The sequence below is a fragment of the Lacerta agilis genome, chromosome 12, assembly GCF_009819535.1.
Source record: "Lacerta agilis isolate rLacAgi1 chromosome 12, rLacAgi1.pri, whole genome shotgun sequence".
Lineage (NCBI taxonomy): Eukaryota > Metazoa > Chordata > Lepidosauria > Squamata > Lacertidae > Lacerta > Lacerta agilis.
This window is the reverse complement of record NC_046323.1, coordinates 56,388,851-56,406,610: the sequence shown is the minus strand read 5'-3', so window position 1 is coordinate 56,406,610 and position 17,760 is coordinate 56,388,851. Positions and strand designations below refer to the sequence as shown.

Sequence of the window (17,760 nt, the reverse complement as noted above, 5' to 3'; positions counted from 1 at the left end):
CTTGGAAGACAGTTGGTCTTTCCATCACTCCTTTCTGTCGGCTTCTTGGATCCTGGTCTCCGCTTCCTTGAGGAAGGACTTCTGGCAAGACATGGGCCGCACCTCACAGCAGTTGGCAAGAATCTCGAGAACCTGATCAGGAGAGCTTTAAACTAGAACTTGAGCTTACAGAGAGGGAACTTAGATTGAAACCAGTGGAAGAAGTAAGGAGCCCAATTACAGATTGGTTACACTGTACCATCAAATATATGATACTGTACGTTTAAATTAGATTTTAAAAATGAGTTTCTGGATCAAAGCTCACAGTCTGAAAGAGAATTATTATGGAATAAGGATAAAGAAGAAGAAGAGTTTGGATTTGATATCCCACTTTATCACTACCCGAAGGAGTCTCAAAGCGGTTCACATTCTCCTTTCCCTTCCTCCCCCACAACAAATACTCTGTGAGGTGAGTGGGGCTGAGAGATTTCAAAGAAGTGTGACTAGCCCAAGGTCACCCAGCAGCTGCATGTGGGGGAGCGGAGACGCGAACGCGGTTCACCAGATTACCAGTCTACCACTCTTAACCACTACACCACAAATGTATAACTTATTATTACAATGGGAAAAGAAAGATGAGTTAGTCCAAGTTTCAATAACCCACTGGGCAATGGATATAGGACATAACATAGACCTAAACCTTTGGGGGGAACTCTGGAAAAATGATTTGAAATTTACCGCATGTTATACTTTGAAAGAGAATTATATGCAAATGATGCCTAGATGGTATTTAACTCTGAGTAGGTTGGTTAAGATGTACAAAGTAGAATCAGATCTGTGTCAGAAATGCAGAGAAATGGAAGGAACATTTCTTCACATGTGGTGGACATGTAAAATGGTTAAAGACTATTGGGAAATCTACAATGAGTTAAAAAAATATTTAAAACATTCCCCCTCAAAAAAACCCTGAGGCCTTTTTGGTAGGAATAGTACACTCTGAAGTTCCCAGTTGTCAGAAAAAAATATTTATGTACGCAACCATGGCGGCTCAAATTTTGCAAGCCCAAAGATGGAAAATGAGTGAGAACCCCAGTAAGGAAGATTGATAGAATTTGTGGAAGCAGCGTTTTAATTTATAGAATAAGAGAGCAAGAAGAATCTTTATTCAAAGAGGAGTGGATTCTTTTTTGCTGAATATTTAGAAAACAACTGTGTACAACTGAAAACGCTAGTAGCATTTAGATAAATTCAGCAGTATGGTAAATATTTCATGGATGTAAAATGGAGAAACAATTAGGTTGAGTATAGCAAAATATGCAGGGATGATAAGTAAAATGAACCATGAATGTCAGGAGTACGTGCAGGAGCCGGGCCCACCGACGCCGGCTCCCTCGGCCAGTAAAGCGAGATGAGCACGCAACCCCAGAGTCATCCGCGAACTGGACCTAATGGTCAGGTGTCTCTTTACCTTTACATATAGAAAATTAGTATCTCAGCAATACAGGAAACCTCAGCTGTTTACAGTTTTATACTCTGCAGACCTGGAGTCAGCGGGAGTCTTTTCACAAGATGCATTGACCACGTTGGGCTAAGGGCTGGGCGGTCTTGGGGGAAGGTGGTCTGAGGGATATGTGAGCATCTTCTGGGAGTTGCAATTAATGGATGTGTGTCCAAACCACTGAACCTGCAGGAGGAGGGAAGGGGAGAGTCCTGCCAGCCCCTTGGTCCTCTGATCTTAAGTTGCTATGATGAGGCTGGATGCACATCTCGTGTGTTGGGGTGTGTTGCGGGATAGCATCAATACAACACACCTGCCACTTATACTGTCTCCACATTACAACATCCTTATCTCCTCTTCCCAGCGTCCAAAGAATGCCGTTTAATCATTCTGTGAACGTCCCTGGTGATAAATTAATAAAGCTAATGCAGAGATTAATGGATATGAACTTGGATTATCAGAGCAGATTGGAGCAAGATAGGTCTGAAGGAGAAAAAGTTCATCTGATTTGACTTAGCTGAAATCTCTGGATTGACAAAATACAATTTTCACCGGCTCCTGAAGTTGGGAGGGGCCCCCAGAGGTCATCTGGTCCAACTCCTTAAAATACAGGAGACCCACAGCCACTAAAGCACACAACACAAACACACACCAGGAATTGAAGGAAGGCTCTTCAAGGAGAAGCTTTCCTAGATAGGCAGGATAAATGAGATGAATACAAAGACTCTACACAACGTTACATATTTCTTTCTAGCCAATCATGTATAAACTGATTTAATGCATGATTGCAAAGTAATAAACTTTATCTCTGAACCTTTTAAAAAAAGCAATGTTCTAATCCTGCATTGAACAAAGGAGGACTGGATGTTCCAAACGCAATTGCCACACTTCCAGGTTAATTGCCTGCAAAATCTAGTGACAATAACCCCTGGAACATGAAGCAAATGGAGGCAGGTTCCCCTCCCAGCAGAATGGATTTGGCCAGAAAAACAAGGCTGCCATTTCACATACCCTAATGCAGTCCAAAAATCTTTCCGTATCTCCAGGTCAAAAGCCATTTACAAGAGAGGGAAAGGGGTTGTAAAGTTTTTGTATACTGGCAAAGCAAACGTTTATTTAAGTGTACCCATTTTACAGAAAAGGGTTGTTTAAAACACGGGTGGTTCTGTAAGAATAAACAGCAAAGAGGATTTCTGTTAAAAAAATTCCAGCAGTTCTTCAGATCCCTGTTTTCCCAGGGCCAAAAAACAGCTGTGGAAGTCTCCCCCCCCCTGCATTTTTTTGGGGGGGTCCTATAAGGCCAATTGCTCCTGGGCAACCTGGCGACCGAGTTATAAGGAGCAGGAAGTTGCGTATTTCTTGATACAGCTATTTGGGGCTTTTTGGAAAGGGAAGATCGGCCTCAAACCCTGCAATTGGAAGTGGAAGAGCAATCTCTGTGTCTGGCCTTTTCCTCCTGCCATTTGCTCCCCCCCCAACCCCACACCCCAAAATCCACTTTTCCTCTTTTATGGTTTGCCCCACAGAGATGAGGAAAGCAGGTTTGGGGTGAACCGGAGAGGACAAGCAGGAAGGGCAAAGCAGCCTCTGCCCCAAGGCCATTTCTTAACCTCAGCTTCCAAGGCTGTTTCATGGGTTGTTGTTGTTTCTTAAACCACCCCACCCCAGAACAAACTGTCCAGGGCAAGGAGAACGCAGCTGCCCCATAACTCAAAGCCCTGACGTTCATCCAGACTGAAGCCTCGAACCCTCAGCTCAGGCCCCTCGGCCACTTTGTGGGTCCTGTGGCAGCCAAACCCTCGTGGGCAATAAATCCTTGGCAGCCGAAAGCCTGAATGCAGCCTGGGCACCTGATGCGGGCGCCCCCTTGTCCGGGGAGACCTTGCCAGGGATTTTCCTTGAGCTGTGGAGACACCATGGAAGGGAAGATCCAGGAGCAGGTTGCTGGGGGACAGAGAGGGGACCCCACCTCCTTCTTCAGAAATAGCTCCTCCTCTCCTTCTCCTCGGTGGCGTCGCTGACAAAGATGAGGTTGTGGCAGCCGCCCAGCGGCTGTGGGGGGGAGGGTGGGGAGCTGGAGGACCCCAGGAATGTCTTCAGCCGGGGGGCATTTGCAGGGCGCTGCCCCACGTCCTGCAAGGCACAAGAGGAATGGGGCTCAGGGGGCGGGACAGGCAGCGCCCCACATCTCCTGTCAAGGGTCCCACCTGCACAGCCACAGAGACAGGCTGGACTAAACTAAGGATTTGGGGGGTGGAGGGGGGACACCCCTTTGGACCCTCCAGGGGAACTTGACTTCCTTCAACTCTAACCTGTAACATGGCCCACAGGCAGAGAGACAATGGAGTGTGCCTCTGGGGGTGAAGGGAAACAGCGGCACGAACAGCCCCAGAGTGAACTCTCTGGAGCGCAAGCCTGGGCAGGGTGCCTGGGGGTCCTGGGCTGCCCAGATTGCAAGGCCCCCCCCCCTTGGCCTGGCTGACGGGGTCCAAAAGAAAGCAGACGAAGGCGCTGGGCACCAGCTTGGCTGCAGGAGTTGCCGAGGCGCCACCCAACCGCCTTTGGGACTTTGCTCCGGCTTTGTGGAGGGTTCACCGCTGAGCCTTTTATTTTCCTGAAAGTGTCCCACAAGGCAGCGGAGGTTTCGGGGTCAGAGCTTCCTTCCCCTAGATGGGCTCCCTTCCCACCTGCCCCTCACTTGCAGAAACCCCCTTCTTGAGCTTAGGGCCCTCTCTTGGCCTCTAGTCTCCCTCCGCCAGAGCCTGTCTTCACACGCAGGCCAAGTCTGAGACCCATCCCCTGGTTCAGCCATTCTGGGATTCTCACCTGCTGGCAGCTTCCGGGAGCCACAGGTAACAACAGAGTGCAGGAGGGAGGTGGGCAAACTGGTCCAGAAGGAGCAGCGTGTGTCCCCCCCCCCATCAGAGGCATGGCCCTCTCCTAAACACCCCATTCGCCCCAGGGATCCAGGGATGATGGTGGTGGAAATTGGGGTCCAGTCATCAGAAGACCAGAGGGTCCCCATCCTTAGCCTGGACCATCCCATGAGTTCAAACAAATAAATAAATAAATAAATAAATAAATAAATAAATAAATTATTTTATTTATCCACCATGGGAGCAGGGCCAGGGCAGGAGAGTGCTAGAGTCCTGTCTAGTAGAGTTGCATGGAATCAGTTCCAATCTGTTACCTCCGAGGATGTGGACAGGCTGCTTGGATGAGTGAAACCAGCCACCTGTCTCCTTGATCCTTGCCCATTCTGGCTAATAAAAGCAAGCCGGGAAGGGCTGGGCAATAGGCTCTGTGGGGTGGTGAATGCTTCCCTCTGTGAGGGAAGTAGGTTAATGACTGATGTTTTAATGTACTTTTAATCTCCTGTTGGAAGCCGTCCAGAGTGGCTGGGAAAACCCAGCCAGATGGGTGGGGTATAATTTATTATATTATATTATATTATATTATATTATATTATATTATATTATATTATATTATATTATATTATAATTTATACCCCATCCATCTGGCTGGGTTTCCCCAGTCAATCTGGGTGATTCCCAACAGACCATTAAAAACAGAATAAATATCAAACATTAAAAACCTCCTGATACAGGGCTGCCTTCAGATGTCTTTGGAAAGTCAGATAGTTGTTTATTTCCTTGACATCTGATGGGAGGGCGTTCCACAGGGCGGGCGCCACCACCGAGAAGGCCCTCTGCCTGGTTCCCTGTAACCTCGCTTCTCACAGGGAGGGAACCTCCAGAAGGCCCTCGGAGCTGGACCTCAGTGTGTGGGCTGAACGATGGGGGTGGAGATGCTCCTTCAGGTCTACTGGGCCTTTGAGGCTGTTTAGGGCTTTCAGGGTCAACACCAACACTTTGAATTGTGCTCCCTTCAAAATGAAGGGAGGGGGTCTTGGACTGGCTGCTGGCTGCCCCCATCCCTGCTTGACCAGCTTCTTCACTGCTCAACCCCCCCCCCTTAGCAGTGGGCATCTCCCCTCTCGGGCACAGAGGTGGGCATGCGGGGAGGGGAGTGTTGCTGCCTTGCCCCCTTCTTTGGCCTTCTTGTAGAAACCAAGGCAAGGATGACTGCAAGGCGCCCCTTGGCTGAGTTACACAGAGACAGACCCCCCCGGCCCCCCAGCCAATGCTCACCGGGCCCCAGAGGGACAGTCGGTCCCCTCTCCTCATCTCGGCCTCCTCCAGGGTCCACGGAGGCCTCACGCGGGGCAGGCTCAAGGTGGAGGAGGCGTGCAGGGGAAGCTGGGGGGCGTCGGGGGTCTCCTTGAGGTCCTCCTTGGGGGGCCGGGCTCTTCTGTGGGGAGGGGAGAAAGAGAGGGGGAGGAGAAGGAAGGAGAGGTCAAAGGAAGAGGGAGAGAGGAAAAGGAAGAGTAAATGTATTATAATTTGGCATTGTTATAATGAGGCTATTATCAGACTATAATTGAAAACTAATAAATAATATTATCAAGAAAGGCTCCTGGCCAGCTCAGTCTCCCCCAGTTGCTCACTAGGCAAGAGGTGGGTCTTTCCTCCCCACCCCCCAAAAAAGGCACGTTGCACCCTGATGCTACCAGTGAGAGCTGGACCATCAAGAAGGCTGATCGCCAAAGAATTGATGCTTTTGAATTCTGGTGCTGGAGGAGACACTTGAGAGTCCCATGGACTGCAAGAAGATCAAACCTATCCATTCTGAAGGAAATCAGCCCTGAGTGCTCACTAGAAGGACAGATCCTGAAGTTGAGGCTCTAGTACTTTGGCCACCTCATGAGAAGGGAAGACTCCCTGGAAAAGACCCTGATGTTGGGAAAGATGGAGGGCACAAGGAGAAGGGGACGACAGAGGATGAGATGGTTGGACAGTGTTCTCGAAGCTACTAACATGAGAGAGGCAGTGAAAGACAGGAGGGCCTGGTGTGCTCTGGTCCATGGGGTCACGAAGAGTCGGACACGACTGAACAACTGAACAACGACAACAAGGGGCCAGCAATGTGCCCTGAGGGCCCCCCCCCAAGGCAAGGAGGAGAGTTGTGTTCTTCTGCATGAGGGGAAAGAGCATCCAATGAAGGAATCAGAGACGAGGAGAGTTAAGAACATAAGACAATGGGGTGGTAAAAGCTTGCTGGGAAATGATATATAATGAGTTGGGGAAAATGTTTAAGATGATTTTTGTCCAAAAACCAGAGGCTTTTTTTTTGTTAGGCATTATAGGTGCAGAACTACCAACAGAAAATAATAGACCGTTTATGTGTTCAGCAACGGCAGCAAGGATGCTTCTAGCCCAGAGATGGAAAGAAGGAGAAGGACTGACCAGAGAAGATGGAATCTGGAGAGATGGTGAGACTGACGGGAAAGATCAGAAACCAGGAAGACCAAGTATTCTTAAAAGACTGGAATAACTTTCTAACATTTTTGAGAGATCACTGTAAACAGCTGAAATCACTGGCAGGAATGCATTCACACTTGTAACGGAACGTGGATTTTGGATACTATGATTATATAACAGACAGATTACAGTAAAAGATGCAGGAATAAAATTTAGAATTGGAACCCATGGAGGGAAGGAAGGAGGTCTCAAGGTTCAAAAGGACCCTTTTCTTTTTTAATGTACAAAAATGTTATGTTTATGGTGTATAATCTTTGTGTAAAACTAATAATTTTTTTTCTTAAAAAAAAGAGCACAAGACAAGCCTGGCTTCAGGATCAGGCCCCTCAAGTCCACCCTCCTCTTCTCACAAGGGCCAACCAGATGTCCATTAAGGGAAACCTTCAAGCAGGATTCGCACTCAGAACCAACCGCCTCCCCTCCTGTGGCTTCCAGGGAGAGCAAGAGGCATCCTGGCCTGTATCCAGAGAGCGGGATTCTTCCTGGGGAGGCCGGGAGGGAGACGCACACCCCCCTCTTACCTGGAAAGAGACCCAGCGATGAGCAGCAGCAGCAGGAGACCAGCAAGGCCAGAGACGACCACCAAGGCCAGCAGGAAGGCTGGGGGGGGGGAGGCAGAGAGGAGTCAGCCCCAGGGGGAACCAAGCGGGCCCAATTACCCCCCCCCCAAGGGCAGGCACTCCCCACAGAGGAGCCACTGGTTGGCCATGGGGGGGGGAACAGGATGCTGGCCAAGGTGGGTCCCTCTGGCCTGATCCGGCTGCTGCAGCCCCCCCCATGCCCCTTTGCCCAGGTGGGATTAAGGAGCTGTGGGGGAAATGGGCACCAACTTGCCCCATGAGAGCAGTGGGGCAGGGAGGGAGGCACTTACGCTCCTGGCAGCCAGCACCACCGAACCCAAACGGACACCTGGGAGAGAAAACAGGATGGAAGGTTAAAGCAGGTAGGATCATAGAATGGTGGAGTTGGAAGGGACCCCCGAGGGTCCTCTAGTCCAGCCCCCTGCAATGCAGAAATCTCATCTAAAGAAGTTTATAAAATTAGGAATGGCATGGAGAAGGCAGAGAGAGGAGTCAGTCTCTCTCATATCACAGGAACTCGGGGTTCAAATGGATAAAATAAAAGTCCTTCATGCAATGCAGAGTTAAACTGTGGAACTCCCTGCCATGGGAGGCAGTGTTAGCCCCCAACCTGGATGGCTTGAAAAGAGGATGAGGCACATTCATGGAGGACGAGAAGCAGAGGTTGGATGGCCGCCTCTCATGCGTGATCTAGTTGAGATTCCTGCATTGCAGGGGGTTGGACTAGATGGCCCTTGGGGGTCCCTTCCACCGGGACAATGCTGTGATTCTGTGAGAGGGCGATGGATGGCTACGAGCTTGTGGGTTTCCCTTGGGGGCATCTGGGCGGCCCCCGTGAGAAGAGGAGGCTGGAGCAGGTGGGGCCCCTTTGGCCTGATCTCATGGCCTCAAGGTCCCCTTCAGCTGCTGGCTCAGGGGAAGGAGGAGGCTGGAGAAGACCCTGCACTTTCTGCCCAGACCCTGGAGCCCACCTGGTCCTGGTCAGGGATGGAGGAGGAGGAGAAGAAGAAGGAGGAGGAGGGAGGAGGTCAGAAATGGAAGCAGCTGCAAAAGGCACTTCCTGGTAGCCACCCCACCCCAAGAGCCAAGAGGAACAGAAAGCAGGGAGGTGGAGTTTGCCCCCCAGGGCAGGTCCAGCCAGGAGCCGCCTCAGCAGAGCAGATAGAGAGGGGCCATAAAATGTTGCATAACCCCAAAGAGAGCCAGAAACCTCCAAGGTCGTCTCAAAGGGAGCCTTTCGCAGCCTGCAGGGACTATTCTGCGCCGGAATCCCCGAGGAATTCTGCACATGGCCAGAGACCCCTTCTGCACATGGCACTTCTGCACATGGCCAGAGCACCCCCAGACCACCTTCGCAATGCACCCCTGTTCCCGCCGAGGGAAGCATCTGGAAGGGGCCCAGACATTGTCCTGGGGCAGGAGGGTGGGTGTGTTTGTGTCCTGCCAGGGGCGTTTTGGGGCAGCCTTTGCAGTCCTGCAGGCAGGCAGAGGCAACACCCCCACTCCTGGGGGGGCTTCCTTTGCCCCATGGCCAAGAGGGACAAGGGCTGCCTCTCATGCCTCCTGCAAAATGGGAGGTCTGCCCAAGTAGCTTGTTTTTCCTTCTTTTAATAATTTCAATGTGTGTGGGGGGGGGGCATTTTCCGCACCGGGTACCACCTGACCTTGCTACGCCACTGCTCGCTGTTGGGTTGTTTTTTATGGGGGAGGGAGGTAACAGCCACAAGAAGCAAGGGGGGGGTCTGGGGAGGGGGCCGCTGCGCTCAGGCCCTGCTGGGGGGCTCCCTGGAGGCAATCGGTTTGCCATTGCAAGGAAGAAGCAGGATGCCGGACTCAAGGGGCTGTCTTCGTGCCCGGTCCAGCAGCTGCTGCAGGGGTCTCTTTTAGAGGGAGATGGAAGGAGGTCCGTTTCCCCCCCCCCCCGCAAATTGCCACAGGGGCACCCCCCACTCCCAGGGAAACTCACCTGGTGCAGGTGCCGTTCTGCAGCCAAAATCCACTGCCGCATTCTTTGGGGCGCAGGAGGGAGAGGAGAGAGAACAAGCATGAATCACAGGAGGGAAGAGTTGGGAGGGACCCCCAGGGGTCATCCATCCCAACCCCCTGCAACGCACAGATCTTAGCTGCAGAATCCCAGACAAGGGTGTTCTCCGACCTGACCGCCAAGCGGAATTGACGTGCCCCCCAAGTGATGCTCTGCCCCACAACTCCCCCTCCCACCCCACCTCTGACCAGAGGTCTCCTCTGCCTCCCTCAAGCCATGCATCACCCAGGGATTTGGGGTGGGGTGGGGTGCTGCCGCTCCCATCAGACTGGGAGCCTGGAAACCCCTTGGAGGGCCGGCCCAGCCTTCCTCCCCCCCCCCCAGTGGAGCCACACCTGTGCAGGTGCGATCGGCTGGGTGCGCCTGGAAGTGGCCGGGCCGGCAGCTGCATCGGACGAGGCCGTCTTGGAAGGAGCAGCTGGTGGAGAGGGCCTCGCAGACGTCAAAGAGGCAGAGACTCAGGTCTGTGGAGAGAGAGCGAGGCAGGACAGCCGGGTCTGAGCAGAGGCTGCAGGATCCGGCCCAAAGGGGCCCAGCGAGACCAGCCTCCTGGGGGAGATCCGCAAGCACAAGAGCGACTCTCCTCTCCAACTGTGGAGGCAGAGCAGAGCCATCCTGGCTAGGAGCCACCGATAGCCCTCTCCTCCCAGTTGGTGGCCATCCCTGTCTCATGAGGCAGGGAGTTCCACAGTTCAACTCTGCTGCCCCAGACTTTCAGCACTACGAGCGAGAAAAGCTTCTCCCTCTTGGGTTTCTCCGTGTTACAAATTATTTCTCTGAATTTTACGAATTATAACTCAGATCATGGCGTGTCTCTTACTAGCCTTTCCGCCAAACTGAAAGTCCCCAAAGTCAGGCCCTTCTGCAAACCTTTTCCAACTCCGCAATGTCCTTTTCTAAAGGAGGGCAGCCCAGTCGCAGAGATGACCCCCCCCCCTTCCCAGCAGTCTGCAGCAGCTAGACTGGGGACTGGGAGCGGCCGCCGAGACCATATTACACCGGTCCTGAAAGACCTACATTGGCTCCCAGTACGTTTCTGAGCACAATTCAAAGTGTTGGTGCTGACCTTTAGAGCCCTAAATGGCCTTAGCCCAGTAGACCTGAAGGAGCGTCTCCACCCCCATCGTTCTGCCAGGACACTGAGGTCCAGCGCCAAGGGCCTTCTGGAGGTTCCCTCCCTGCAAGGGCCTTCTTGGTGGTGGCCCCCGCCCTGTGGAACGCCCTCCCATCAGATGTCAAGGAAATAAGCAACTATCTGACTTTTAGAAGACATCTGAAGGCAGCCCTGCTTAGGGAAGTTTTTGATGTTTGAAGTTTTATTCTGTTTTTAGTGTTCTGTTGGAAGCCACCCAGAGTGGCTGGGGAATAAATAATAATAATTATTAGGATCCACAATTGGGGGGGTGCAGACCCCTTGGCCTGCCAGACCCGGGCCTTTTCCCTGGGACCCTCCCCCCCCGGCTCCCTTCCACTCACTCTGGTAGGGGCCTGTCTGGCGCAGGAGAGTGCATGCAGGGTCCCCCACGTGGCTGCTCTCGTGGCACTGCGCCCAGAACGTGGCCACGGCCTCTGCCACCTGCCGGCTGGTGACTGGCGCCCGAGCGGAGAAATGGTGGAATAGGGTCACTTCTGAGCTGGGCCACCTGAGGAGCAATAGGTGAGGTGGGGTCAGGGGGGGGGGGGCGTCCGCCTGCCCCAGCTCCAACCTCCCCATTCCCTTCCTTCCCCCTCCATCACCTGCCTTCACTGGGGGGAACAGCCGCCCTCCAAACCAGCCTGCCTTACAGGGCTGTCGCCAGGAAGCTGGGGGGGGGCAACAATCTGGGACTGCCAGCTCCCCTGGTCTTATTTCTTTCTTTACTTGTTTCTTAAAATTGATCCACTGCTTGATTGGAGAAAAAAAACCCAAACTCAAAACGGGAAAATTGCAGCCACACTTTAAAAACATACAAAAATTAGAATACTAAAACAAATTAAAGCCACCTCAACGTTCTAGGCATCCGAGTGGGCCTGTCAAAACAAGGATGTTTATAGCAGGCGCTGGAAAGACTACGGGGAAGGCGACTGCTTGATGTCAAGTGGCAGGGAGTTCCCCAGGGCAGGCGCTGACACACAACATGATTGCGTTCTTGCAAATGTGGAAAATGGGCATGATGTGGCACCCGGAGCAGATCCAATCGGTCAAGGGGGCGCATGTGGGGTAAGTGGGGTGAGAGAGACTCCGTTTACCATGGGGGGGGGGAGTTGGTTCACCTGCACTGCCCCACCTCCAGCCCCAGGAGCCTTCCGGAGGGTCTCTCTGCCACTTGCATCCTGGCTATTGGGTATCTTAATGCGCTGAAAAAAGTAGAATATCATGGGCCGTGGGGCGGGGAGGGTGGGAACCAACTTGGCAGCACTTAGTTTATCTTCTGGTCGCTATTCCATTAATGTTGTTAATACTGTTTTATAGAGTATAAATGTTATATTGATTTGTTCATCATATGATACTGATAGGGCTGTGTGATGTTTAGCTTATTTTTTAGTCGTCGCTTTGTTAGCAGCGATTTATAGACTGCAAGTGTTTCTCTTGCCGATTTGTTGATTATCCTATATGATTCCTGCTGGATCGGTGATGCTCCCCCATGGCATTGCTAATTATTGTTTGTAAGCTGCTTTGGGATTCATCTGAAAGGAAAATGGCACAGAAATATAATTTAAAAAAAGTAAACTGGTTATTTGACAGTGCAGGTTTTGGAGGTTTTTAGGCAGAGGTTGGATGGCCCTCTGTTAGGGATGCTTTCGTTGTGAATTCCTGCATTGCAGGGGGTTGGACTAGAGGACCTCTTGGGGTCCCAACTCCATCATTCTATGATACCAGTCTCCCCTTGATCCCCCACACAGTGGCAAGCAGGCATATGGATGGGCACCTCATTTTAGCTGGGGGGGAGGAACCCAACCCCAAGCACCTTGACCCCCCCCCCAAATGCAACCCCCCTCACTTACTTCAGGTCTCGGGCAGAAGAGCCCAGGTAGCCATCGAGGTGCCCCAGGATGTGCTGGAACTGGGGAGAAAAAGCACAATGGGTGGGTGGGGGTGTACATTGGGGGGTTCTCACCATGCCCCCCCCCCAGTCCCAGACCACTGCTCTCAGCAAGGGGGCTACTGCCATGGACTGGCTCCCCCCTCTTCCTTCCTCTGCGCTAAAGAGGAAAGCCCCCCCCCCACCGAATGGCTTAAAAAACAATGAATCCTATGAAACAGATGAATAATCCAGGACTTGGTGGGGAGGGCTGAGGGCAGAGGGAGAATCCCCAAAAGCCGCTGGCCACGGAGGCCGGAGTGGGGGACGGGACAAGGAGCTGGCTGCTGCAAAGGGGGGCCCATAAAGCCTTCAGCCAATTGGGGAGGGGGTGTCCCTTACCGAGCTCTGGATCTGGAGGGTGACCCACGGCAGCTGAGACCAGTCGGGGCTTCCCGGATCCCACAGCGAGAGCCGGCCGGGGAAGGCCTTGACTTGGCAAGAGAGAGAGGGGGGGGGGCAGAAGTGGGATCAGAACCAGGCAGGGCCGGGGGGGGGGAGAGAAGCCAGAGCACATTGTTAAACTGCGGAACTCCCTGCCACAGGAGGCAGCACCGCCCCCAACCTAGATGGCTTCAGCAGAAGGGCAGACCAAGTCGTGGAGGCGGCTCTCGGTGGCTCCGCTCTGCCCTCCCCGGTCGGATCCCGGTTGCTGGAAACCCCAGGAGGAGAGGGGGCTGCTCTCGCCCTCGGATCCCGCTGGCGGGTTTCCCATCATGGGCATCTGGTTAGCTACTGGGAGAACAGGATGTTGGCCGAGATGGGCCAGATCCTGCAGGCTCTCCTTATGCTGCCTTTTCTTTTCTTTTTAAAATTATTTTTATTACAATTTTCCAACAAAATTTACCATAATCAATACTAAAAACAAACAAACACAAATTGCATTTTACATTTCTATTCCCCCCCCCCCGGCTTCCCCCCAACTTCCCTTTCTGGTTTATCACTTATTCATTTCTTCTGCATGTAATTTTCTATACCTTGTATATTGAAATGGAAATCCTACCTTATTGACATATTCTTAACATTTTACCCTCATATTTATATTTTCTGTTTATATTTGTTAATTGTAAGTGTCTTAATCAAATCCTGCAAGTGAGTTCATTTCAGTACATTGTTTCTGTATATGCAGCACATATACTAAAATTGGAATAAACAAAATCGAAAATTCTTTCTAGTAGCACCTTAGAGACCAACTGAGTTTGTTCCTGGTATGAGCTTTCGTGTGCATGCACACTTCTTCAGATAAATGACTAAGCAACAACCATGTTATGATTTATACACCTGCAATGCAGAAATCTCTAATAATAATGATAATAATGCAAAATAGAAAATTCTTTCCAGTAGCACCTTAGAGACCAACTGAGTTTGTTCCTGGTATGAGCTTTCGTGTGCATGCACACTTCTTCAGATAAATGACTAAGCAACAACCATGTTATGATTTATACACCTGCAATGCAGAAATCTCTAATAATAATGATAATAATGCAAAATAGAAAATTCTTTCCAGTAGCACCTTAGAGACCAACTGAGTTTGTTCCTGGTATGAGCTTTCGTGTGCATGCACACTTCTTGTATGACACGAAAGCTCATACCAAGAACAAACTCAGTTGGTCTCTAAGGTGCTACTGGAAAGAATTTTCGATTTTGTTTTGACTATGGCAGACCAACACGGCTACCCACCTGTAACTAAAATTGGAATGATACAGAGAAAATGGTTGTTGTTGTTGTTTAGTTGTTTAGTCGTGTCCGACTCTTCATGACCCCATGGACCAGAGCACGCCAGGCCCTCCTGTCTTCCACTGCCTCTTTCATGTTGATAGCTTCAAGAACACTGTCCAACCTCTGTCGCCCCCTTCTCCTTGTGCCCTCCATCCAGGAGGGGGAGCCCATTGGAGGCAGAGGAAACAGGAGGGGGGAGCTTCTGCAGCCCCACAAGAGAGAGGAAAAGCAGTTTCTCCAAACTTCACTTTCCCCCATCCGGAAAAGGAGAGGACCACCATCGCCCTCTAGAGGACAGGTGAGGCCATCGCTCTCCCCTCCATCTCAGGCCACAGGCCTGTCATTCAGTTGTCCTCCCTGATGCTCCCGATTTTTCATAGAATCCTAGAACGGAGAAGTTGGAAGGGACCCCAATGGTCATCTAGTCCAACCCCCTGCAAGGCAGGAATCTCAGCTAAAGCATCCCTGACTGACAGGCATCCAACTTCTGCTTAAAAACTTCCAACGAAAGAGACTCTGTTCCAGAGGTCCCTACAGGACACTATTTCTTTGCCTTTTACATTTAAACCCACCCGCCCTCCCAAAGGAAACCAGGGCGGGAAGCAGCAAGTGATAAAAGAGTAAAATATCTTATGGTTTTTTTTGGGGGGGGGGGCCTAGATGATCCTTGGGAGCCTTTGACAAAACAAAATCGAAAATTCTTTCTAGTAGCACCTTAGAGACCAACTGAGTTTGTTCCTGGTATGAGCTTTCGTGTGCATGCACACTTCTTCAGATACGACTCTACAATTTTTCTTCAGATACGACTCTTCAGATACGACTCTTTCCAACTCTACAATTCTGTGAGTGTAAACAGCAAGGCCCACATTCAGCCTTCAGCTTTAGCTGTGATTCCTGCCTCATCTAGGGGGTTGGACTAGATGACTCTTGGAGGTCCCTCCCAACTCTAATTCCGGTTCTATGATCCCAAAGACCCCCTTGGCTTTCTGTGACTTTAATTCACCCCTGGACTTGAGCAGCAGGAAGGGGCTCGCTCCTTGGGCCGGTCACAATCTCTCAGCCTAGCCTACCTCGCAGGGTTGTTGTGGGGATCATGAAGCAGTCACCTTGAGCTCTTTGGAGAAGAAAAAGGTGGGATATAAAGGCAATCAATCAATCAATCAATCAAGGAGGGCCCTTGCTCTGCTATTCCTCGGTAAGGGTGCTCAGAAAGGCCAACCCACTCACCCCCATACACACAATTCGAACCCCGAACCCAAGCTCTGCCCCCTTACCTGGCACACAGCCCAGGGTGGGGCTGAGGTGGTAGCCCAGCCCACAGCGGCAGAAGTTGCGCCCGGCCTGCTCCTCGCAGCTGCTCCAAGGGGGGCAATCCTCCTCTCCCCTGCAGGTGGGGGGCTCTGCGGGGAACACAGAGAGTCAGAAGACAGGAAGACCCCACCATGGGAAAGGGAATTTCAAACGCTGGAGAGCCTTTGCTCTTCCAGGCGTTGCTGAACTACAACTCCCGCTGCTGCCACCGTCCTTTGCCATTGGCTGTGCTTGCTGGGGCTGATGGGAGTTGTAGTTCGGGAACAGGGGAAGGGCCAAAGGTTCCCCTCACCTGCGTTAGGTTTCATCCAAACAAAGGGGGGCATCTTTGCTGGAGGAGGCAGAGAGAGGATGTGAGAGCCACCTTCAAATTTTTGCTTTCTGCTGCTCTAGAAGGGAGGACTCGAACCCATGGCTTCAAATGGCAAGAAATGAGATTCCGACTAAACCTTAGGAATAACTAAGAGCTGTTTGACAGCGGAGCAGATTGTTGGCTCTCCTTCCTTGGAAGTTTTAAAGTGGAGATTGGATGGCCCTTGGGGGTCTCTTCCGACATTCTAGCATTCTGTGTTTTGGACTGAATCTCCCAGCATGGAGGCAGGAGGCAGGGGCTGATGGGAGTTGTAGTGTGAAACGACGGCACGGCACCCAGGCTGGGGGGGGGGGTTCCCTCTAACTGCACCCCAAGTCTCACTTTCCGGGGGGGGGGGCAAAGAACTGCTCAACTTTACCCTGCTCTCCTGGGGCACCAGCCCCACTGCTGGCCGTTGACCCGGGGAGTGGTGTGGTCCATGTCGGAGGGCTGGGGCTGGGGGGGTCCGATCCTGCTGACCAGTTGGCTGTACTGGGCTCTGAAAGAGATGGAAGTTCGTTGGCAACGGCTCTGCGACACCCAGGCGTGCGGGGGCTCCCTGGCACCCTTGGCAAGGAGGTGTATCCATGCCCCTACCAGGCTTTGGCAAGCTGGCAGCACTAAGTCCATCCATTCTGCCAATTTCCTTTAAGTAATTGGCTTTAGCTGGACTCTGAATAATTGCGACCATTTCAAATTTCATGGCGTTATTGTGCATCACGGGGGGTTGGACTAGATGACCCTTGGGTCTCCTTCCAGGGCTACAGTCGTGTGATTATCCCCCTTCGCGGGTTATGCAATCTGCTATTTGGAATAGTGCTTTTTATAGGGCAGTGGGCACAGGGGATGAGTGGGTGGAGCTGAGGGGGCGGCCGCCCAAAAAAGCTTAGGAACAGCTGACGTAGATCCCGATTGCATAACTCGCACTCGGTTCCTCAGAGGTAATGCTCAAAAGCTGGAACCTATCCAGAGAGAAAGAAAAAGAGAAGGGGGGGGGGGGAGAGAGAGAGACCACCTCCCTGGAGGGACTTTCAGGCTGTGGAGGATTTCAAATCCCAAACCAGGAATCCTAAAACCTGGAATCCTACAGGAATTAATGCAGATTAAAGTGCACTGTTTGCCTTTCCATCCCAGAGGCACAAGTGAGCTCTTCCCTTCTCCCCAGTGGATCAGGTCCAGACCAGAGTGGCAGGATAGGGGCCCCCCAGGGGTTGCAGCTTCTGCCCCCTAGCAGGCAGGCAGGCAGGCAAGGCAGGCTGCCCTCCTGAACGAGCCCCCGAAGCCACCCCCGGGAGAGGCTGCAGGATGAGGCCCAGGCTCCCTTCCTCCGGGGCCACTTACCTGCCCGCGGCCCCCAGGCGGCCCCCAGTCCGACTCCCACCTGCAAGGCGGCCACGACCCAGCAGAGGCCCCCCCACATCCTCCTGGCCCGGGATCCGTGGGGCGAAGAAGGGCCACTTGGGGGGCGGGAGGAGGAGGTCGCTGACCCCCACACCTGGCACTCATTAACGCGGCCAGGGCGCCTCCTCCAATCCCCGGAGGGGGAGGAGATTTAAGGGGGGGGGTTGAGTCTCGTGGGCGGCTGCTTGGAGGAGGGTCGCCCGCCCAAGGGATTTCGCGGACCCTTTGCATGGAATTGCAGAGGTGGAAGGGAGGGACCCCGGGTCATCTAGTCCAACCCCAGGCCAGGCAGGAATAGGCAGCTGCCCCAGGGCCGTTTTTAGGTTTGATGAGGCCCTCAGCTCCTTAAGGTAATGCAGTGCCCTTGATATGTCCAGCTGTCCTTTGTCAGCAACAAATTATGGTCGCTGGTTTTTGTATTGAATAGATGCT

The 17,760-nt window shown here is 52.2% G+C and overlaps 1 protein-coding gene across 2 annotated transcripts; it reads right to left on the bottom strand.

Moving 5' to 3' along the window:
• Positions 1–3,363: 3,363 nt before the first annotated feature.
• LOC117055934 (protein HEG homolog 1-like) lies at positions 3,364–17,451 on the bottom strand. 2 transcript variants are annotated; one of them, XM_033165893.1, is made up of 12 exons: positions 17,269–17,451; positions 16,307–16,426; positions 15,539–15,664; positions 12,888–12,974; positions 12,469–12,527; positions 10,960–11,126; positions 9,819–9,947; positions 9,406–9,448; positions 7,730–7,767; positions 7,380–7,458; positions 5,629–5,788; positions 3,364–3,610 (listed from the first exon to the last, which is right to left on the bottom strand). In XM_033165893.1, exons 1-12 carry the CDS (start codon positions 17,431–17,433, stop codon positions 3,455–3,457), a joined length of 1,329 nt encoding a protein of 442 aa, XP_033021784.1. In that variant the 5' UTR covers positions 17,434–17,451; the 3' UTR covers positions 3,364–3,454. The 2 variants fall into 2 exon arrangements, with proteins under 2 accessions (XP_033021784.1, XP_033021785.1); XM_033165894.1 differs by having other exon boundaries at positions 12,888–12,979; positions 17,269–17,417.
• Positions 17,452–17,760: the final 309 nt, after the last annotated feature.